This window comes from Solea senegalensis, linkage group LG4 (genome assembly GCF_019176455.1).
Source record: "Solea senegalensis isolate Sse05_10M linkage group LG4, IFAPA_SoseM_1, whole genome shotgun sequence".
In the NCBI taxonomy this organism is placed as follows: domain Eukaryota; kingdom Metazoa; phylum Chordata; class Actinopteri; order Pleuronectiformes; family Soleidae; genus Solea; species Solea senegalensis.
The window spans coordinates 16,411,246-16,431,354 of record NC_058024.1 but is presented as its reverse complement, the minus strand read 5'-3'; the positions used below and the strand labels follow the sequence as shown (position 1 = coordinate 16,431,354).

At 38.7% G+C, this 20,109-nt stretch overlaps 2 protein-coding genes across 11 annotated transcripts in view; both read right to left on the bottom strand.

The window, feature by feature from the left end:
* Positions 1 to 246: 246 nt before the first annotated feature.
* On the bottom strand, positions 247 to 9,128 carry smpd2b (sphingomyelin phosphodiesterase 2b). Its single transcript, XM_044025038.1, has 11 exons — positions 8,883 to 9,128; positions 6,753 to 6,877; positions 6,562 to 6,658; positions 4,627 to 4,703; positions 4,078 to 4,171; positions 3,653 to 3,742; positions 3,401 to 3,483; positions 3,092 to 3,224; positions 2,316 to 2,420; positions 2,041 to 2,218; positions 247 to 1,540 (listed from the first exon to the last, which is right to left on the bottom strand). The coding sequence occupies exons 2-11, from the start codon at positions 6,800 to 6,802 to the stop codon at positions 1,122 to 1,124; spliced, it is 1,326 nt and encodes a 441-aa protein (XP_043880973.1). The 5' UTR covers positions 6,803 to 6,877; positions 8,883 to 9,128; the 3' UTR covers positions 247 to 1,121.
* An 810-nt stretch (positions 9,129 to 9,938) lies between these two features.
* Positions 9,939 to 20,109, bottom strand: part of LOC122768300 (transcriptional enhancer factor TEF-5-like) — a 30,666-nt gene continuing 20,495 nt past the window's right edge. The window contains exons 5-16 of one of the 10 annotated variants that reach the window (XM_044024188.1): positions 19,187 to 19,249; positions 18,982 to 19,044; positions 16,794 to 16,805; positions 15,658 to 15,783; positions 15,505 to 15,548; positions 15,286 to 15,342; positions 14,430 to 14,494; positions 14,187 to 14,338; positions 13,337 to 13,510; positions 12,812 to 12,955; positions 12,545 to 12,697; positions 9,939 to 12,151 (exon numbers count right to left, since the gene is read on the bottom strand). In XM_044024188.1, the coding sequence (XP_043880123.1) occupies positions 12,038 to 12,151; positions 12,545 to 12,697; positions 12,812 to 12,955; positions 13,337 to 13,510; positions 14,187 to 14,338; positions 14,430 to 14,494; positions 15,286 to 15,342; positions 15,505 to 15,548; positions 15,658 to 15,783; positions 16,794 to 16,805; positions 18,982 to 19,044; positions 19,187 to 19,249 (1,167 nt within the window). In that variant the 3' untranslated portion in view covers positions 9,939 to 12,037. The remainder of the gene's footprint in view (positions 12,152 to 12,544; positions 12,698 to 12,811; positions 12,956 to 13,336; positions 13,511 to 14,186; positions 14,339 to 14,429; positions 14,495 to 15,285; positions 15,343 to 15,504; positions 15,549 to 15,657; positions 15,784 to 16,793; positions 16,806 to 18,981; positions 19,045 to 19,186; positions 19,250 to 20,109) is intronic. The other 9 variants (XM_044024190.1, XM_044024191.1, XM_044024194.1 and 6 more) reach the window with 9 other exon arrangements.

Here is a 20,109-nt window from a genome sequence, read left to right as displayed (position 1 = left end):
TCTGCTCAATGCTCCCTTCTGGAAAGGGTGACCAGAACAAGTACGGTGGGCACAAGGTTTATTCCACATACACAGTTAAGCAGACGTCAGTTAGCAGTTAGACAGCATCTTGTTAGGTTGTAAAACCGACAAGTCGTACAGGTTCTGATGATAGATAGATTTACAAAGGCGCATACGAGAGCGATATATAACAAAACATGACTTTGACGATGCACCTTAAAGGCACTTTGAAGGCAACGGTGCTTTGATACCAATATCAACAATGAACAGATAAATAGAATGAAAGACAAACAGCTTTGCCTGCTAGAAAGTTCTACACATACGATATAGTTTTCAGCAGCTTTGTAAAAAATAACTTCCGTGATCAGATGAGTTCAAAGTTAAGAATATACATCATGATATAGCTTTACATTCACAATGCCACACTTTGGGATGGAGGAGTGAAGACAATAATCTAACATCAAGAAACTTTAGGTGCAACGCCGATGAAATCCTTCAAGTCTAAACACGGTGAATCTTTAAGTGCCGAAACTAAAATACTTGCTCATCAACATGTAAACCTACAACTGGTGGAGTGTATATATCTTCTGTTTAGTTCTTCTGTGAGTAAATAAACACATTAAATTGATCTGCAAACACAGTATCTGGACCCACTGTGATTGTATAACGGATTCTAAAAATCACAAAATGGAAGCATGAGATTATAAACAGAAACAACTGGTCCCGATGGTACTGGTAATACTGGTACAGTATGTGGAATGCAAGTAGCACCTGAGGCTTAAAAAAATAAAATAAAACAAAACTGGTCATATACAGGACCTTTAAGCACAGCAGTAGAACACATGTATTCAACCGTCTGATAGGAGATGTATTTGTGGAGGTGCATAGAGGAAAACCTAACAAAAGAATAAAGACTAATATAAAAGTGAAATGATTGTGTGAAACACTACTATCAGAATCTCCCTTTGATTATAGTTCAAACCTTTCATTTTACAGTAAAAATCTAAATCTCTTTAGAGCATAAATCACCTTCAGAGGAGCAAGAATTTCCTTCATCTTAAAGCTCACTTCAAAGGGCTTCATTAAAACCAAAGTCCACTTTGACCCAGTTGGCTCAGACATTACTCCTCCTGGTCCATGACGCTAACACCCTCTGGAGGCTTCCGCAGGGAGACGTGAGGCTGAGCCAGAGGAAAACCCCTGAGATTCTCTTGCAGGCTTCCGACAGCAAGTCTCATCTGGTCTTCAGCCCCCTGAAGAGATTTCAGCTCCATGGTGTAGAGGATGTACAGCATGAAGGTGGTGAGCAGGATGGCGAAGCACAGAGCAGCCAGCAGGTAGAAGGAGGTGAGGGGGAAAGGCTGTTCAGCTCCCAGAGCCAACCAGGGCACTGCGGCGATGGCCAGCTCCAGCAACAGCAGAGCCAAACCCATCACGCCAGTGCGTGCTGCTGTGTAGCGCATGCTCTCTGTACAGTGCAGGCCTACTTTGACTTCAGTGCGAGCCTCTGTCACAATATCCACCAGCTCAGCCACTCTACCTGAGAACAAGAGAGTAAAGAGAATGGACACACAAAAATATGGAGTTTGCATGTTCTCCCTGTGTGTGCGTGGGTTTTCTGCAGGTTCTCCCACAGTCCAAAAACATGCAATATGGGATTACGTAAATTGGACACTCTAAATTGACAGTGAGAGTGGATGGTTGTTTGTCTGTGGCCCTGTGATTGACTGGCAAACTATCCAGGGTGTGACCTTGCCTATCGCCCTATGTCAGCTGAGATTGTCACAGCACCCCCTCATGTGGAGGATAAAGCGGTATAAAATGGATGGATTTATTTGTTGCCTAATGCTTAAGGCACAGTGTGTAAAATCTAGCATATTTTCTATCCCCGCTAGTAAAAACATATCTGGGGGGCATGAATGTCATCCATTGCATATCCATCAAATAATTGTGAAAGAGAGTTAATTGGATATAAGGGTTTTGAATGGAGACACAGTGGCATTTCCAGAACTGCTGTGTTAGCATGACAAATAGCAATACCTGCAGTGGAGTCCTTCTCTTTAATACACTTCTCTCTTCCAGTCTCAATGGGAGTGTGTGACACCAGCCTTAGTTCAGCCATCAGAGCCTCATGATCGGAGTATGGGAAAGGGTGATCAGGGACGGAGCCTTTGGTGGTTGACATGGAGTCACAAAAGACGTCCACTTTAGAAGAACCCTGTAAATAAACAGGAGGGAGACGTGCAGTGGCATTTTTGCTCTGAACACAAACCACCAAAACACAGCAGGCATGACAAAACGTGGCTTTTACTCACTTTGAACAAGATGTAGTCAATTCGGATTCCCTTCTCAAAAGGACCTAGCTCCTTTTTATTGATGAAAGGGTTGTCAGCTATTAGAGTGACACCATCCTCACACCCCTGCAAAAGATAATTGGTTTTATCATTTATCACCACAAGGGAAATTAAATTTTACCATTACAGTTAGTTTTGGTAGAACTGCTAATCACATCGAAGAGCAATGTCAACTGTTTTCTTAAAGCAGTCCGTCTCCCCCTGCTCGTTAAGTTAGGCTGTTTGTCTGTGAATAAATGCCACCCACCTCACCAAATGTGTTCATGAGGTAATAGAGAGAACGAGGGAGGGGCACGATAACAGCAACAACAGACAGGAAGTTAACCAAACGTTAGTAAGGTCACATTCCAGACAGCACTGCTGTAAAAGTGACACGACTGGCAACAACTTTACACTTGCTGATTAGGTACACTTGTTCAAAATTGTGCAGGCAAGACATGTCAGGGGCCTCAGATGATACCAAGATGTGATCAATGTTGTTTATGCTTCCATTATCCATAAACAACAACCAAGGGGTTCAAAGAATATAGTGAATATTGCGTCTTCTATAAATCTCTACATGCTAGATAAAGGCAAACATTAAAAGTCTGCCTCTCTCATCCCTTCTGTCCCTTATTTCATAAATAAGCTGGTGAAATGCATGCATAAGTAGCCATCACAAAAACACTTAACTTAAATGACTGTACTTATCAGACATATTAATCTTATTGGTGTACTGCAAACAGGTCAATACCTACATTAAATGTATCAGTCTCTAAATAAGCGTCACGGAGTCCAGTGTAAGATCTCAGTAGCCTGTTTCCGAGGTCCTGAGGGTGCATGTTGAGGTCACCACCTAAAATGACCACATCTGCTCCAGCAGAGGTGTGCCTGATAGAAAACACAATATTACAGATGAAACAGGGGAAAGTACTTACTGATTAGGATTTGCTTTCGATGCTAACCAAGTGGCAAAAGGTGCAGCTTATACGAGACATGAATCATGGAGATATTGATCAGAGAAAACAAATGTCCTCATGCAGAGTTAAAAAGCAAAGACACTCTACCGGACAAACTGCTGCAGCTCCCAGGCCTGAACCACTCTGTGAGGTAGATAAGAGTCCTTCTCTCTGCAGTACTCCGCATGCAGCTAAAAATCAACCCACAGACACAGAATCAATTGATTTACATTTACTCAACTGTCAACCTTTATTTACACTTACAACTTAGGGACAATATAAACAGCCAACCAAAAATGTGTTTGGTATTGCATCTCTTATATTCATATACAGCTGAGAACTGCTGGTAGGTTAACTGACATGAGTGACGTAGACATTAGCAGTCAGACTTCCGATGCTTAGAACAGCCATCCCAACAGCTTTACCCCCGAACCAGTCTCCATGGTGGGCCTGAATATAAAGATAGGAAAAAAAAAAAAGGGAAAAGTGAACCATAACGATGCAAAAGGTATAAATTGCAGGAATAAAACTCCAAATAACAGTAGAAACTGAATCAGAAGGTCATACTTTCATGTTCATCCATCTGCTGATGTAAATCAAACATCAAATATAAGATAACTTAAACTCCTGCTTTACCTTCCAACACAACACATTCACAATTTCATTCAATAACTAATAATTCTTTACCACAGTTGAATTACTAATTTAGGTTGAATAATGGGTTTGGAGAGCTTCTTCCTCATGTGTATAAAAAAACCCTCTGCTCTCAGCTTCAAAAGACTTACCATGTATGGGTAACCATTCAGCGAGAAGCGATAAAGAAATGTGTCACGGATTCTGTGTTTGGAGAACATGGCCAGGCCGCTTCCTATGACTCCACTTCAGGATGAAAGTAAAAACAACACGTGAGCAGAGGTTAGACTATACTCCAGCTTCAGCAGCATGTGGTTATCATTATAAACATAAAAAATATTAACTTCCTACAGATCTACTTTATCAAAAGTAGGTGTTATCTGTCAGAGATGCAAAAAAAATGTATGGACCTGAGATGACATTTTTGTGAGCTGCAAAAGGGATTAGCAAAGCAGGACCTTTGATTAATTTGCTTTGTGCCTTGGTAAGGGGCTCAAGAAAGAATTAAGATGCAAAAGTTAATCCTGAAGGTAGAGCCTAAGCATCACTTCATTTTTTTTGCTGTGCAAGAAAACCTTTTCTGACAATGATTTACAACTCTTTTGAAGTTATGTCAAATTGTTCATGAATTTTAATCTCAAACTGAAAGGCTTTCGAGGGTAACAAAATGGCAGCCATAAGAATGAGAATAAACATGTTACCTTTTGAAATAATGTGAGTGAGGGTGGCTAAGGGAGAGTTTCTTTTTCAAGAACAGGTAGTCTTTCTCACTCCACACCTTAGGAAATAACAGACATATTAGCATGTTAACAGTCAGACAAATTTCCATTTCTCCTTTTTATTGATTTATTTTGCTGGAAACTGATAAAGTAGTAAGACCATCATTTTTGTGGATATAGTTGGCTGCTGCCATATTTCAACTTTTACTTATGATCTCATCAACACCACACTAGCCATCAGCACAAGGTCTTGACTGCATTACTTCAACTTATATTTAAGGCAAATTGACTTTTCCACAGCAGGGATAAAACTATTCACACTCAACTTAAACTGTCAAAACAGGAGGCCAACTAAATGAACTTTAATTATGAGAAACATCAGAGTTCAGAAACGATAAGTATAACCTGAGCCTTTCAATCCACACGGACAATACATTGTGTAGGCTCCCTGTAGTGCAACACGTCCAACGACGACAACAAATGAGTGCTCAAAGAATACAAGGTCATACACAAAATGCTAGTACGCAAATGCAAGAAAGTATGACGCAGCCCTAATTCTCCCACAAACACAGTATCATGAACATGAAGATGTGTGTATCTTTAACTGATGTGCTTCCAGGCTCCAATTCACTGATTACACACCCAAGTACGAGCCAGATCCCAGTGTGCCAGAAACTCTCAATTCTTGCTCTTAAAGATACAATCAGAAGAGCCGGCTAAGATACAGGGTCAGGCACAGGCTGTCCAAACACTTTCTGTCAGATAGTGATTTAAATAAATTCTATCTAGCTTTTTTATCAAGCACAACCTTGATTTAATACATTTAACTGGAACTTGGGAAGACCAAGAAGCTGTTATTATTGAATCTACTCTCAACTTCAGTTTAGAATGCATATGATTGGAGGTGTGATTGCCATTTTATTTAACGATTTTGCTTCAATGCAAGATGATGGAGTTTTTTGGGTCTTCAGTTGAGTCACTTTCTCAGAATATATTCATTTCCACAAGCTACCTACATACTATACTATACAACATTATGATGACTGTGGTGAACTGCTTGTTGACAGAAATACAAAACAACTGTTCTGTACAGACATGATCTTACTCAGCCTGTGACGGGGTCAACAGATAACAGAAGACACAGATATTTTTCCCCTCACCTGCTATCTCTCTTTTGTCTCAGTTAATAAGGTTGTAGATCACTTCAGTTCCAAAATTACAAAGGTTATAAATGCTATCGCAAACATGACGGTTGTCTCTGGTAAGGAAAGATCTCCTAGAAGAGATGTTTCACTGGTCAGAATGCAAAAAGGTGAAACTTTAGAATATACAATATGGAACGGAGAAATGGAACACAAGTCCTTTGCTCTGACATCATCACCAAAATAGCTATTATGCACAGGCCTCATTTGCTGTTGCAGTTGCACCTTAATTTCTATACTAAGGGCTGCATATGCTGAACAGTTAGGGGGCCAACATTCATTTCTGATGTTATGAACCATCCAGACTCCTCAGGTTTCTGCCCTCACAGTCATAACTAAACATGAAGAGTTCACTTTCAAACTAACAAAACTGCAGGTGTGCTGCATCTATGTATATGGTGATATTCATATTGCCCACATGTGTAAATAATGCATGTGTAAATAAAAGAAATTATTATATATAAAATGAAATAGCCATATAAATCATTGATGCAGGGAGAAGGGGTGGGACCTGATTGGTTTCAACTTCTTCACACTCCCTTTGGAACATGTATACTTTAGATTAATGATTAATCCAATGTTTTTTTGTCGTCATTTATTTTTTTTGTACATGTTTCATTTTCAAAATAAAAATAATCACCATCATCATCATCTCTAATCAATCTGATCTTTTTAAATGCCTTTTTAAAGATGAGATAATTACTAAAACACTGACCTCTTGCAGGAGGACAATATCATGCTCTTCTTTGCACAACATGTCTCCAATCATGGCGTAGCGTTCAGTACAAAGTTTGCTAAGGAAGCGGATCCCCCTAAACAAAGAAACAGAGTATGAACAATGACTTCCTGCATAATGTACATCTATGAAGACAGAAAACAAGGACACCACAAAGCACAACCACTGACCAGCAGTTCAGAGAGAAGACTCGGATCCTGACAGAGTCTGCGTTCGTCATGCTGGCAGATCCGTTGATCAGTTGATGAACTTATGCCGTTTCAGATGTGGAATATCAGGTAAGATGACTCAGTACCTGATGATGCACATAAAAATAAATGGTAATAGTGGGCATAGGGTAAATGTACACATATAAATCAAAATTCAGATATGAAAAAGCACACAAGTCACGAGTCTAAGGGGAAGATACATATAGCTGCACAGTCAGTGCTTAAAGTGCAGAATAAGCAGACAATAGCTCCAATAATAACACCAATAATTTTTGAATGATTCAGCACATTTCCTGCTTTTAACTGCTATTAGATATCAAATACTGTGCAAATATCGTCATGGTGCTGTAAGTGCAAATATGTTTAGGTTTTGTTGATATGCATTATACTATTATATACTGTGTTATGTATAATAGAATAAAGAATAGATGTCTGCCAAAATTAAGAGAAAAAAGAGATCAAGTATATTTATATTTTGTTTATTAAGTTTTATAACTGAGCAGATCCCTGGGCAGGCCTGGCTTCACTTTGTGACACAGTGAGGAAAAAAAGGAGACAAATTCAAAGGCAACTGCATTCCCTCCTTTCTCCTGGGAGTGCAACAATACACCGGCCCCATACAAAGTGCTGACATGGCTTTGCTCTGTCTAGAGAGAAAATGGGGAAGCAGTAATGTGGAAAAAAGAATCAGGCTTTAGTGTCAGAGGTAATACTTGCTTTGAACGGGGAACACAAATTGTTCTTGGTGTGTCAGTACACAGAATGCAACGTGAAAACCACATAATTCTCTTGCAAGTCAAAGATAAACACTATCCTGAATTTGTACATTGCATTAGAATGTGTATCCAAAATACTGGGTAATAAATATTGTAGCTATGAAACAGTAGGTAAGTATAACATACAAAGTAACCCAGATTGCTCTCATACAAAATTACAAATCCACAGATTTATTAATTCATTAACAAGACAATCTTTTTTTTATTGTCTGTAACAATGCATTATGTAATAACTCCGCATAATGTAATAAATTTGCATTCCATTATGTAATAACTCCCACATTTTGTAATAATCTGCCGCATTATGTAATAAACTGCTTGAACGCAATATGTAATACATTTTGCCGCATTATGTAATAAGCTATTACATCGTTCACTGTGTAGAACCAGATCCAAAAAGACAACAGTGAATTTCTAGGCAACGGAGGCATGGAAAGTGTCAGGTCATCACACCACACATCACTTGGCTAATGATTGGTTTCTATTCAATAGTCTGTACAAAGTTGAAAACAACTATTCACTGTATCTGAAATATTTTGTTTAGTCCTGTATGTTGAGTGACTCAGATTTGGTTTGATGAATTTGTTTTGTCTTATTGTCACGGCTCAGTTAGAAGTTATCTATCATACGACCTTAGTTCAGATTAAAAAATGTGAGAATGCGAGTATGAATGGTTGTTTATCTATTGCAGAGTGTACTCTGTCTTTTGTCCAGTTTCAGCAGGGACTTTAAAAGATAGATGGCAGAAAACAAATCAATTCCTTTACTAGTCAAGCCTATATCTGATCAGCCTTATGGCAGCAACTCCATGCATTTTAGCATGCAGGCATGGTCAAGCTGACCTGCTAAAGTTAAAACCAAGCATCAGAATTGGGAAGAAAGATGATTTAAGTGACATTGAATGGGACATTATTGTGGTTTGTGCCAGAAACTGCTGATGTACTGGGATTTTCCTTCACAATCATCTTTATGGTTTACAGAGGAAAAAAATAAAATAAAAAAAAAATAGTAAAAGTAACAACTAAACATAAATAAACAACGTTTGCTGAACTCATATTTCAACTTCAGGTTCAGGTGAAGTAACTGGTTTTACGAAACAACGTAGGTCTATAGGTGAATCGCGTTAGATTTGACCCATTTCCTATGTTAGTATCAACGTGAACACTGAAAAATTAATTCGATGTATCACCCAACATGCCCACAGATGGAACGTTACCAAGGGTTACACAAATCTGCCAAGCCATGACGCTAGCCCTGCTTCGTTAGATTGTCATTTACACTGTTTGCTTATCAAGCTCAAGCTTATCAAACTCACCTCATGGAGCCGTTGACGTCGCTGAAGTTAACTGGACCGTTTCATGAAACCCAAAGCCGCAACAGTAGTTTTAGGGTTTAATACTTAAACACTTGTCTTTTAGTTTGCTATGTGACTGTTGTTGGTAATAATTAGCGACATAAATAACTAAAACTAACTTCGCGGTGTCGTTTAGCCACATTGGCTGCGAAGGGGTTTTACTTCCCCGGTGTCATAGATGTAGTAGTGTCACAGAGCTAGCGTGCAGTCCAGTCAGCTGGGATAAAAATAATTGTTACAACTTCCGGCTTCATTTCCTTCCTTCAAAATAAAACAGTTTAACTGTTTCTGTACGATAATTGAATAAAACCAGGGGAGCGTGTTGGTCTAATTTTAATGAGCTATACGAATAGTGATGACACAATGAGTGAATTTTAAATATGCGTAACAATATTGTTGTGAAACTTTGGTTTCCCGTTTGTGTCTGCCTCAGACGCTGTTCATTCTGGGAAATTGTGTTCTTTCCAAGGTTCAGTCCTGGCAAAAAAACCCAGTGACAGTACTGTAACTACGGCTTATTTGCACTTACTTTACGTATCAAACTAGTTGTTTAAAGTGAAAATAGATGTTTAAGGCGGAAGGAGGTCAAATTATTGTATAGGTCCTAATGATGAGACATTTGTCCTTTTATAAGAAAAAATTGGAATGCCTACTTTTCTATAACATTGTTGTATTCCAACATTTACTTCAGTAAAGGAAGTGAACACCTCTTCTTCCACTGAGATTTTGATGCAAGTCTGGCATAAATCCAGATATAGATTTAAATAAAGTATTGTAATGTAGTAATTCTATGAAAAACTATGTGTCACAATATACACACAATTTTGTGGCTTTTGATCATAGTGAATGACAGGAAAAACTGCTGAGTTTCACCTGTATCATGTTTCATCACAAGATCAACCATGAACTGCAGATTTTGTGATGCTGGGCAGACCACATTATTATATATATATTATTATTATATATATTATATATGCACATAATATACACATGCAAAAAGAAACATTGTACACAAAACAAATTTACAAACATGTTTAATACGTTTTTAGGGGGGAATGGCCCCAAAGGCACCATGCGTCTTATTGTTAGATACATTTGTTTGATTATATAGTCCAACCTCTACTTTGAAGTATAAAATTGCAATGCACAATGGTAACAAAGACAATATTAAACCACCTTAAACCAAAAACAAACAAAAACAACGCCCACACCATTCAGAATATGGTACATTAGATATCTCATTATTAATTTCAATATCAGCACACTCACACATTATTTTCAGTGAAGCATATGGCAAACACTGAAAGTCAAAAGACAACAAAACATTAATCTTAATAATGGGAAAAAAAAATGTCTGTATAAAAGATAAACTGAGAAACCTGCTAGAGGAAGAGTGTTTTTGTATGTAGCTTGTGAAATTTGACATTCAAAGCCAGGTGCAATTCTTATTGCAACATACAACATCTTTAATTTGAACTTCTGTAGCAGAATTGTCCAGTGAACCACATAGAGTATAGACCTATGTCTGGCAGGACCCATGGGATGACAGGCAATTCCTGTCTGTAGTTTGAGTCCTGCAATACTTTTAACATCTCCATCTCAATGGAAGATGATCAATACATCTCCAATACCCGGTCCGGCCCTCCCACTACTTGGTAACTAACCTTATAAATAACAATCAATGGTCATGCTCCACAGCACAGACAATAGCTCTCATTCAAGACAGTTAATTAAGTTTGACTTTAAAATTAATTCATGTGTAATGTCACAAAAAAGTGTCTTAAATATCAAAATTGAACCTTTTTCAATGAATGCAACTTCTCCGCATTACATTACACAGAGAAGGGTGAAGCAAACAAGCCGTCTTCACAGCATACAATCTCTTTTTTAAACAAAAGAAACAGTGATTAACTTCTCTTCACTTTTAGCCATGGTCTGAGTTGAGTGCTGAGTTAATTGATCACAAATATGAACATAAAGTCCCATTCGCCCCCCCCTCAGAAGAAATACTCCTATGTAACACATTTTCCTTTAGCATCCACTGACTCACAGTACAGAAATGATTCTTTTTTTTTTTTTTTTAATTAGGCTACATAACTCAAGGCGATAGAAAATAAGCAGTGCTGTTGATTCAAACCCCCTTTCTGGATCTTTTAAGTGCAACCAAGCACACGTCTTCAAACAAAGAGAAAAAAACTGGGGATCTCATAAGGATGGTAAAGCCTCACCTTAATGTCCGGCTACTAATGATACAAGGCATCCTTAGTGTCAAAAGGCAGTTATAGATAGATGCTTGTAAGACCTGATTTTTTAAAAAATTGTGTAAGAAAATATTAAAAAAGCAGAACCTTAAAATATGGTAACACAAAAAACCTTCTCCCTGTACACTCTAAAACAAGGGACACTTTTTTCTTGTAAAACAAAAGGCTACATAAAAATTAGTCATCCCATCCCATTCCTCTTTCTGCCCAAAAACAAAAACTGCCTCCATAGATGTCAATCCAAATTCTAATTTTCTTTCTTTCTTTCTTTCTTTTTTTTTTGAACAAAATACACCAGTATGACTATTTACTGTTTATTCAAAAACAAGAGGTAGTAATAAAAGGCAATCCAAAGTGGCAGGCAATGATATAATCTTTGGAGAAAAGGCTCAAACCTACTGCTACATCACCACTTGGCTCTGGTTTTCCCCTTCTGTGGTTCTGCTCTCTCTACTCTTTCAATCTTGTATACACTTGTTACTTGCTGCTCAGAGTGTGCTCCCTTGGATACCAAAAGGGTCGTTTCCACCCTAAACACTTTCTCATTCCCTCGATAAAACATTTCAAGCTCCATCAATTACCTTGGCAAAAAAGTGAACCCACTTCATCTAAAGCATGTTTAAACACATAGAAAACAGCTAGTCTTTCAAACATTTCTTTGCGTGTCAGCACGGTGAGATTCACTCTTTTTTTCCTTGCGACTTTTCTTTAAAAAAAGCATCTGTCCTTGTTAGTCTGATGTAGCATTGTTTGAATGTCTTCTTAGTTTTTTATTTCCTGGGCGGTTGAGCTGGTCAAAAAGAGGGACTGTGTCATGCTTTCGTCTTGCTTTTCCAAGACCTCCCTGAAGAGCTGTTAGTCCTTAACAAGTCTGTAGACGTGATACTGAGCTCCGTGTTCACTCGTGGAAACCTCAAACACAAACGCTATACAGAGCAAGGTCTCCTGGGTGTCACGATTCGTCACCACCTGAAGGGCAAAGACAAAAAATGTCGAGATGGAAACAGGAAGCAGCGCATGGTATGCTGTTTATAAATACTACAGAGGCAAACAACTGAAAATCTTTAAATTCATTAAAAGAACAGTTAGATATTTTGACTCTCAACCACATACCAGCAGCTTTATTCCTCATTAATAAACGGGTTCATTAATAGCGTAATTTGAATAAAAACTCTCCTTGATGTCCTTATTTAACTTTAGGTAAAGAAAGTAGATAAAATTAATGTTGACTGGATTCTTACCGTACTTTTACAGCTTATGTTAGGCCTTTGATATACTTGTCTTTTCTATTCTTTCTTTAAATACTCTGTGGATACTGTTATTCCTGATACAAGTCATTCAGTCAGAAAAGCTGTATGTTACCTGCAGGATAGTGAAGTTTTCAAGAACACTGTTCATCATGTATTTTTCAGGCAAGTGTTTGAGCTTGTGGATGAAGTTGATCATATATTCGCACATCGGAGAGCGGTGGATCCTGTAAACACACTTCCCCCCCTCCAGGCGGGCGTACTCTGTCTGCAAGACACACACACACACACACACACACACACAAAGGACAGTCAAAAACATCTGGCAGGGTCTTAAACTCAAGCTGAGGTCTTGTGTCATCTGAGTTCCCCCGAGCTTTACCTCTACTTTCTCGACGACCTGCTTTCCAAACGAGCAGACTTTGGTTGAAACAGTGATGGTCATGTTCTCAGCGCTGCTGTACTGGCTGCTGACACCATAAAAAGAACCAGGGCCGTCCTGCATCCCGCTGCTGTTCAGGTCCGCCTACAACATACACAGATTTCATCACACTGCAGTCGCTGTGTTCTGTGACTTAACTTAAACTACTTAGACGGCTGTAATTTACGATGATAAGTTACTGTGGAAAAACTACTGGCTGAAGTAATAACAGCAGTGGTTGATGAAATAACAGCCGAACAAGCATCTTGATTACAATGGGTATTTCAAATGCAATTAAACGGTAATTTTAATGTTACCACATTTAAATGACTACATTTTGAACTGATTTAAAACCTTGCACTGTTATTGCCAGAGCTAAAAGGCTAAATGAATAAGTGCTCACATAAAGCACAACGCAAAGTGGTTGACAAGTGTTTATTAACAACTAATAAGTGGCAGATGATAATGATAATGATGAGGACCTACCCAGAATTTTACTAGGAAGAAAGCATTCTGAGGCCCTTTCTCATAAAGTTCCTTGAGTCCGCCTTTCTTCTCAGGGAACTTGTCATAGATCTGCCGGATGTCCACAGCCTCAAGGAGCGGGTCACTGTAGGAGGGGTTCGTCTGTCCAATGTGGACAAACAGATGTTTGCTGTACTGCAGTGGACAGACAGAAAAGAACCAACAGAGGACAGAGTTAAAGTTCCTGTAAAGTGATAAAGATATCACCTCTTTGCCCACCCCACAGAAAAATGTGTTAGTTATCACCTAACCAAATTTGAGTGATGAAAAAAGGGTGTTTTTTATATCGTAACAGCTCCTCTACGTCATGGAACCATATTTTTGAACATTTTTATATTTAGATACTTTATTAATCCCCTTGGGGAAATTATTCTCTGCATTTTGACCCATCCTAAAATTAGGAGCAGTGGGCTGCACACACGGAGTAGTGCCCGGGGAGCAATGGGGGTTGGGTACCTTGCTCAGGGGTACCCCAGCCCTTTGGACCTGGTGGGGACTTGAACCGGCGACCTTCCGGTTACAAACCAAGTTCCCTTTCCACTTGGCCACAGGCTGCCCCTAAAAATGTACTTGTATGTATATAATTCTTTATTCCACAGTTGTCATTTCTATTACATGTTCTCAGCCACTATAATCTAACATACTGTAAACAATGTGTGGGGAAGAGAAACTCTGCATTTGCTTTACAGGGTCTTTAAGTAGTCGATTAAGCTTTTCCCTGTTAGCAGCTTTTTTTAGCTGTAGATACTAACCATAATCCGAGCTCCAAAGCTTTTGTTTGGTTCCCGTTATAAAAGAAACTTTGACTCACGTTGTCTGGGTCTCTCTGAACCTCCATGAAGGCAGAGTATTCCAGCATCCGCAGCTTAGAGGAGGCGATGGTGCGGTCCTGCCATACCGGTACTGCAGTGGCAGTTGGTGCAGGCGGAGGCGCCAAGGGCTCGTAACCTGAACCATGCACCCCCACACACACACAAACACATACACATTTTATAGGAACACTGTGACAGCATGTTTGCATTTTTTTGTCTTATCTTTCACAGATTTGACTTACTTGGTATGGACTGTGGTACTGGGCCTCCTAGGCTTGGGTACGGTGGCTGTGCAAAAGGTTTGATGCTGAAAAACAAACAATGACATATAAATCATGCAGAAAATAGTCAAATAAAAACATTAGCTTGTTTGTAGCACATGGGTCTCACTAAATGTGTATGTTTGCTCAAATTCTATTTGATAATTTCACTGCATTGTCAACTGTATTACTGCTACTTTCTTTGCTTGGACCTTCATTAAACAAACGTTTTGTGAAGAGTGAGAAGGCGTGGGAGTGGCCTTAACCTGTGATCAGTCGCACGGACACAGGTGCCACATTGGTAAAAACAATCAGCAGTAAAACATGCTCATCAGTGATGTAAAACGTATGAAGACCTAAAACACTGCCATTTTTTTCATATCAACCTCAGTCAGAGAAAATTCTTCATTTTAGTACACAAACAACAAGTTACAAAAATCACTCTGAAAAATAAGAATGTCCCAATGAAGGCATGTGTTGCTGCACCAGCGAGGCGTGAGTCCACCTGCTTCATTACTTCTTAATGATGCAAAATAGCATCCGTTCAAAATGTACGACATGAACTCTGTGATCTGAAGTTGTCAGTCACTGTGAGGATTTACCGACCAGGCAGAAACGCTTGATGAGGCTTGACTGGACTGTTGAGCACTTTGTAACATATGAAACGTGCTATATACATGAATTTTGTTATTATGACTCATTTTCTCAATCAAATCTGAAGCAGTTATTTTGCGCATCGGCGGTTTACATTAGTGCAGGAAACATACAGTACAACTGAATGAAGGAGAGTTAGTGCTGCTTTGTGCTCAAGGGTGGAGCTTCGCTAAGCGGAACTTACGCATGGCTGGTGCGGCCAAGCCCAGGAGTCCTTCCCGGGTTGAGATCTAGAACCAGCCTGGTGTGCAAAAATGTGGTCTGTTAATCCATACCCACCTGACATTATAAACCTAACCCTCTCATTAACGCTCTCATTTAAGCATCTCTCTTTACAAACAACATACACCATGGTGTCTCCTGACAGATATCTCGTGTAAACCAATGGAGGTTATTTACTTACTCCTGAGAGGGTCCAGGCTGTCCTGGGATTGGAGCAGGCCAGAACTGTAGAGTAGAACAAAAAAAGGGTCAGCGGCTGCTTTCACATTAAACAGCGTGTAATCCAGATGTGGTTTTGTGCTCTAAGTGCGTAGAATCTGGATGGAGGTCTCACTCTGGGTGGTTGGTAGGGGGCAGGAGGCAGCGGTGGAAGGTGATTCTTTATTATACTTGGTGAGACGATCTGGGCAGATGACAGTGCAGCCATGTTCTGTAGGGCTTTGTCTTTTGATGCCTGATCCTGTGAATTGACAGAGAAATCCCGGGGTCAACCACAAGGGGGCGGCACAGCACTGAAATCTATAATACACTAAATAATCACAGTATTTGTATAGTGTGTTGTATGTGTAGTTTCTATTGCATTTATTTGTTGCCGGATTCTAAAATCAATACATTTTAAAATTTTTGTGGAAGTGAGTTATAATAAACTAAACAAGTGTGGAGCTTATCAGTAAAATATAAATAACAAGAGTTAAGTTTAGCAGACAATAACATGGTTATTTTTGGATAATAATCACTTTATTTTTTAACAGTCATCAAAAAGCAAGAAGCAAAGAAAAGAAGAAGAAGAGAGAAAATGAAACAGCGTGGCCCAACTGTGTTGTAGTTTTTCACAAGACAGATTGAGGGTCTGTTAGGTCTGAAAAAGTGTTATTAGGATCACCACAGGAAAAAAAAGAATAAATACAAAAGTATAGATGGAGTGTGCTGGCTGGGAATGCAGGTTTGTATTCATGTCGTAAACATATGCACATAATTATGTGGATTAATTTGTTCAATGTATATGAAATAAGTTGCCCAAAAAAGTAAACAAAGCAAGCCAGTTCATGTCAATGGTGCATGACGCAGTCTAAGATCCACAAACACTTGGAATATTTCAAACTTCATTAAAATGCATCCTATTGGAACTTTCTTTCTTTCTTTTTTTCCTTCAAGAATGCATTTCAGCTGACTCAGCTTTTATTTTTCGATTAAGAAGAGAGAGCCCAAATCAAAGAGCGACACCTTGTGCAAAGCAAGCGGGACTTTGGCTTTTGGCAGAGGCTGTGTGGGATTACACTACATCAGAGAGGATACGCAGCAGTGCTGGTTTCAAAGCGTGACGGTTTCCTGAGCATTGCTTCAATATGGGACAGCATTGGGGGAAGAGGCCATGCCAGCTGAGGGCAGTAGCAAGGCGACAGTGTGTGTACTGGTGCTGCCAAACGCAGGGGAGGAGGCAAGCATATTGCACAAGTCAGATTCACTTACCAAATTCATCGCCTGAATCAAAAGAGAGAGAAACCATTAGTGGTGTGCAGTTCTAATGATCTGTTAAGATTAGTTAAGAGTTTGGTTTTTAAATAACTAACTTAAAAATGTAGTTTTTTTTCCCCAATACTGTGGTGATGTTTATTTATTTATTTATTTATTTTTTTAAATAAAAAGAAGCCAAGTTGGCATTATCATGTAAATATATATGTATGTATATATAAATAAATAAGAACATGTAATGACATGTAATAAATAAAAAACAAATCAATAATAAATTGAAATTAAATATTTGCAATATTTGCATCTAAAAAACACTAATAAAAACATGTATATACAGTGAATAGGAAATTCCTCAGTCAGAAACATTAGGACTATCACCTCACAAGCCATCACTATACTATGGCAAAGAAATAGCTGGTACACACAATGTGTATTCAATTTAGCAGTTACACTTCCTGATTACCAGGAACTATGTTGTCTTAAAAAAACAACTATTTTTGAGTGTTTCTCTACAACAGAACAGCTGCTGGCTTTATAAACGCTGTCGATCGCTGAAGGGAGCACATTCACCATGTGATGTTTAATATTAGCTACGAGACAGCTCTGACTAAACTCATTAAAATGACCTCATGAGGCCTGAACATGTCAAATGACTGAATTAAATGTATTTTTCATATTCAGTTTGCTACAAAATTAAAACAAAAAGAGTCACACATGTACATAAGTAATAACAGGAAGAATAACACAAGTTATGATTAACCCCTTCGAGCAGAGCGGATAAAAGTCGACATTAAGTATATTTTTAGCCTTAAATAAAAATCAAACACTTTACATAAAATTAAATTAAGTGTGATTAGCCTCAAACACTGGAACATTAGGAAAATGTATTTGGACAGTGATTTTAATTTTAAGAACTGCAAACACTTTAGCTCAAAATATTAAAGCTGTTGTCAGCAAAGTCATATTGAGGCAGGGCATTTATTCACATCAAGTGTTTGTGAATTCTGTTTGTAATTTCTTTAAACCAGTTCAGGCCCTAAAAATACATAGGTAATTCCATTATGAAAACGAAAACATCTGGGTCCTTGCACTTTTCTGTGCTTAGGCCCTAAATAATATACACAAGAAGAAACGTGTGACTTTGTAAAACCATTAAGAATTAAGTATAAACCTGGGTCGCATGTGCTGCATATTGTTGATGCTAAATTGTAGCCTTTGCCATTTGCTAACTGCAATGCTACAGATAGTGAGTTTGATTTGAAAAGGATAAATAGTTCACCCCTAGTTTCAGACACAAGGAAGAGATTAAACACAGGACTCACCATGAACAGTTCTAAACTATACACAAACAATTACTCTTATGTGGGGTCCATTTTAGATCATCACATTAGCTATGAATGGACTCATCTACACATGACACAACTCAAATAATGGTGTGGATGCTGATGTCCACCAAAGCATTAGTCTGCATGAAGGGGTTAATTTAAGTTAAAGTTAGCACTAAAAAAATGCCACAATGTCTCTAGTGTTAACTTGTGTTTGAATTATTATATAAGAATATGCAAAAACAATAATTAAAAGCATGACAAAAACCAGAGGGACTGGTATTGAGGTAAGGAGCAACACAGTGACACAAATCAAAGATGAATCTTAACTGATGTTCAGTTTTACTGAAGACATTACAAACAGACACATTAGAGGAATTTAAAAGGTAGCAACAACTACAGTCAAGTGGAGAGAATTTTAGAGAAAGAAGTCTGAGAGAAGTATAGTATCCAGCAGAAGCATGGCTGGCACAGAGGACATATACACAGCTGTGGCATCATGCAGCTAAACAACCTTTCACTGAGCCTATCAGAACAGCATGTGTGGCATTCTCCTAAAGCAGAACATTCACAATCACCTGCTGCACCTGAATGTTAAGGATTAGATCAGGCTCATTCTTAATGCACCTCAGACCTAGAGAATTAAAATGCTTTGACTGTGGTAACTTTGTACTGCATGCATGCTACTGTGGTTAATATTTAGAATTAGCACACAATGTTTTGCTTGCCAAGTCAGGTTCCACGTATCTAGCAGGAACTGGACTTGTGTCAATGCAAGGGTTGATAATATGCACAGATTAACTGGTTAATGCAAAGCCAAGCCTGTACAAGCCCCGCCGAGCCCGCGGTGAAGCGCATACCTTTAGCTTTGACTGGATCTCGCGAGATTTTCTCCGGGCGAGAACCTGCAAGTGGCTAGAAACCTGCACAGAAGAATAGCCAAGAGAAAGGAAGAGGAAAAAGAGACAGGGAGAGAAAAGACAAGGAAAGAGAGAGAGAAGCCGTAACCAAAGAGGAAAGAGACGCTCAGTCAGTGTTGCCACGAGGCAGGTTGGCGAAACCTACCTTTATACCCGCCTGGTATTCGCGAACTTTCTTCCGTGCTAACACCTGTATGTGACTAGACACCTAAAAGGGTGTGAAACAGTTTTTGAGGATAAAACCAACATTCGCTCGTATACATGCACACATACACATATATACGTTCAAACACAGACATGTATACGCATGTACCCGCACACACACACTCCAAAATGCTGTGCCTCTAACTTAGTGAGGACACACATTACCATTCAAGCCCTTGTCCTTGTCCTTGCATTGATTCATTCATTCCCTACTACTTCCCGTGTGAGAGTCACAAGAGGGATGAAACCAATCACAGCTGACTTTGGGTTATACGCAAGGTCTGAAATTGAAAGTCCGTTACAGCAGGGCCAACATACAGAGACAACATTCACAGTCATACCTATGTTCAATTTATACAATCTGCCTGTCTTTGGATTATAGGAAGAAGCGATCTCAATGCAGAATCAATGCAGACACAGGCAGGAGTGAAAAAGCAAACTCACCAGAATTCAAGTATGAACTACTGTGCAGCCTGCAGCAAATCCTAAAACTTAAGTCTTAACCTTCAAACAGACTTTTAAAAAAGATCAAACCAAATTGTCCTCACTGTAAGATGTAGGGTTAGAGTTTAAGTCCTCACAAAGTTAAAGGTACAAGCATTTCTCTCTCTCTCTCTCTCTCTCAGTCAAACAAACACAAACATTGCAAATAGTACAAGCAAACTAAAAAGTATAAATTATAGGCCGGTGATATTCTGTATCATTTTTTCTTAATGTCAGAACCCATGAAAATACCATAGACAACAATAACTAGATATTATTGATATGCTTTATGTGACCTATTCCTATGTCCTAAAAAAGTTAAAGAATAAAGTTAAAAAATAGTTCACTATGTAAAAGAAAAGCAAAATATACATACATATA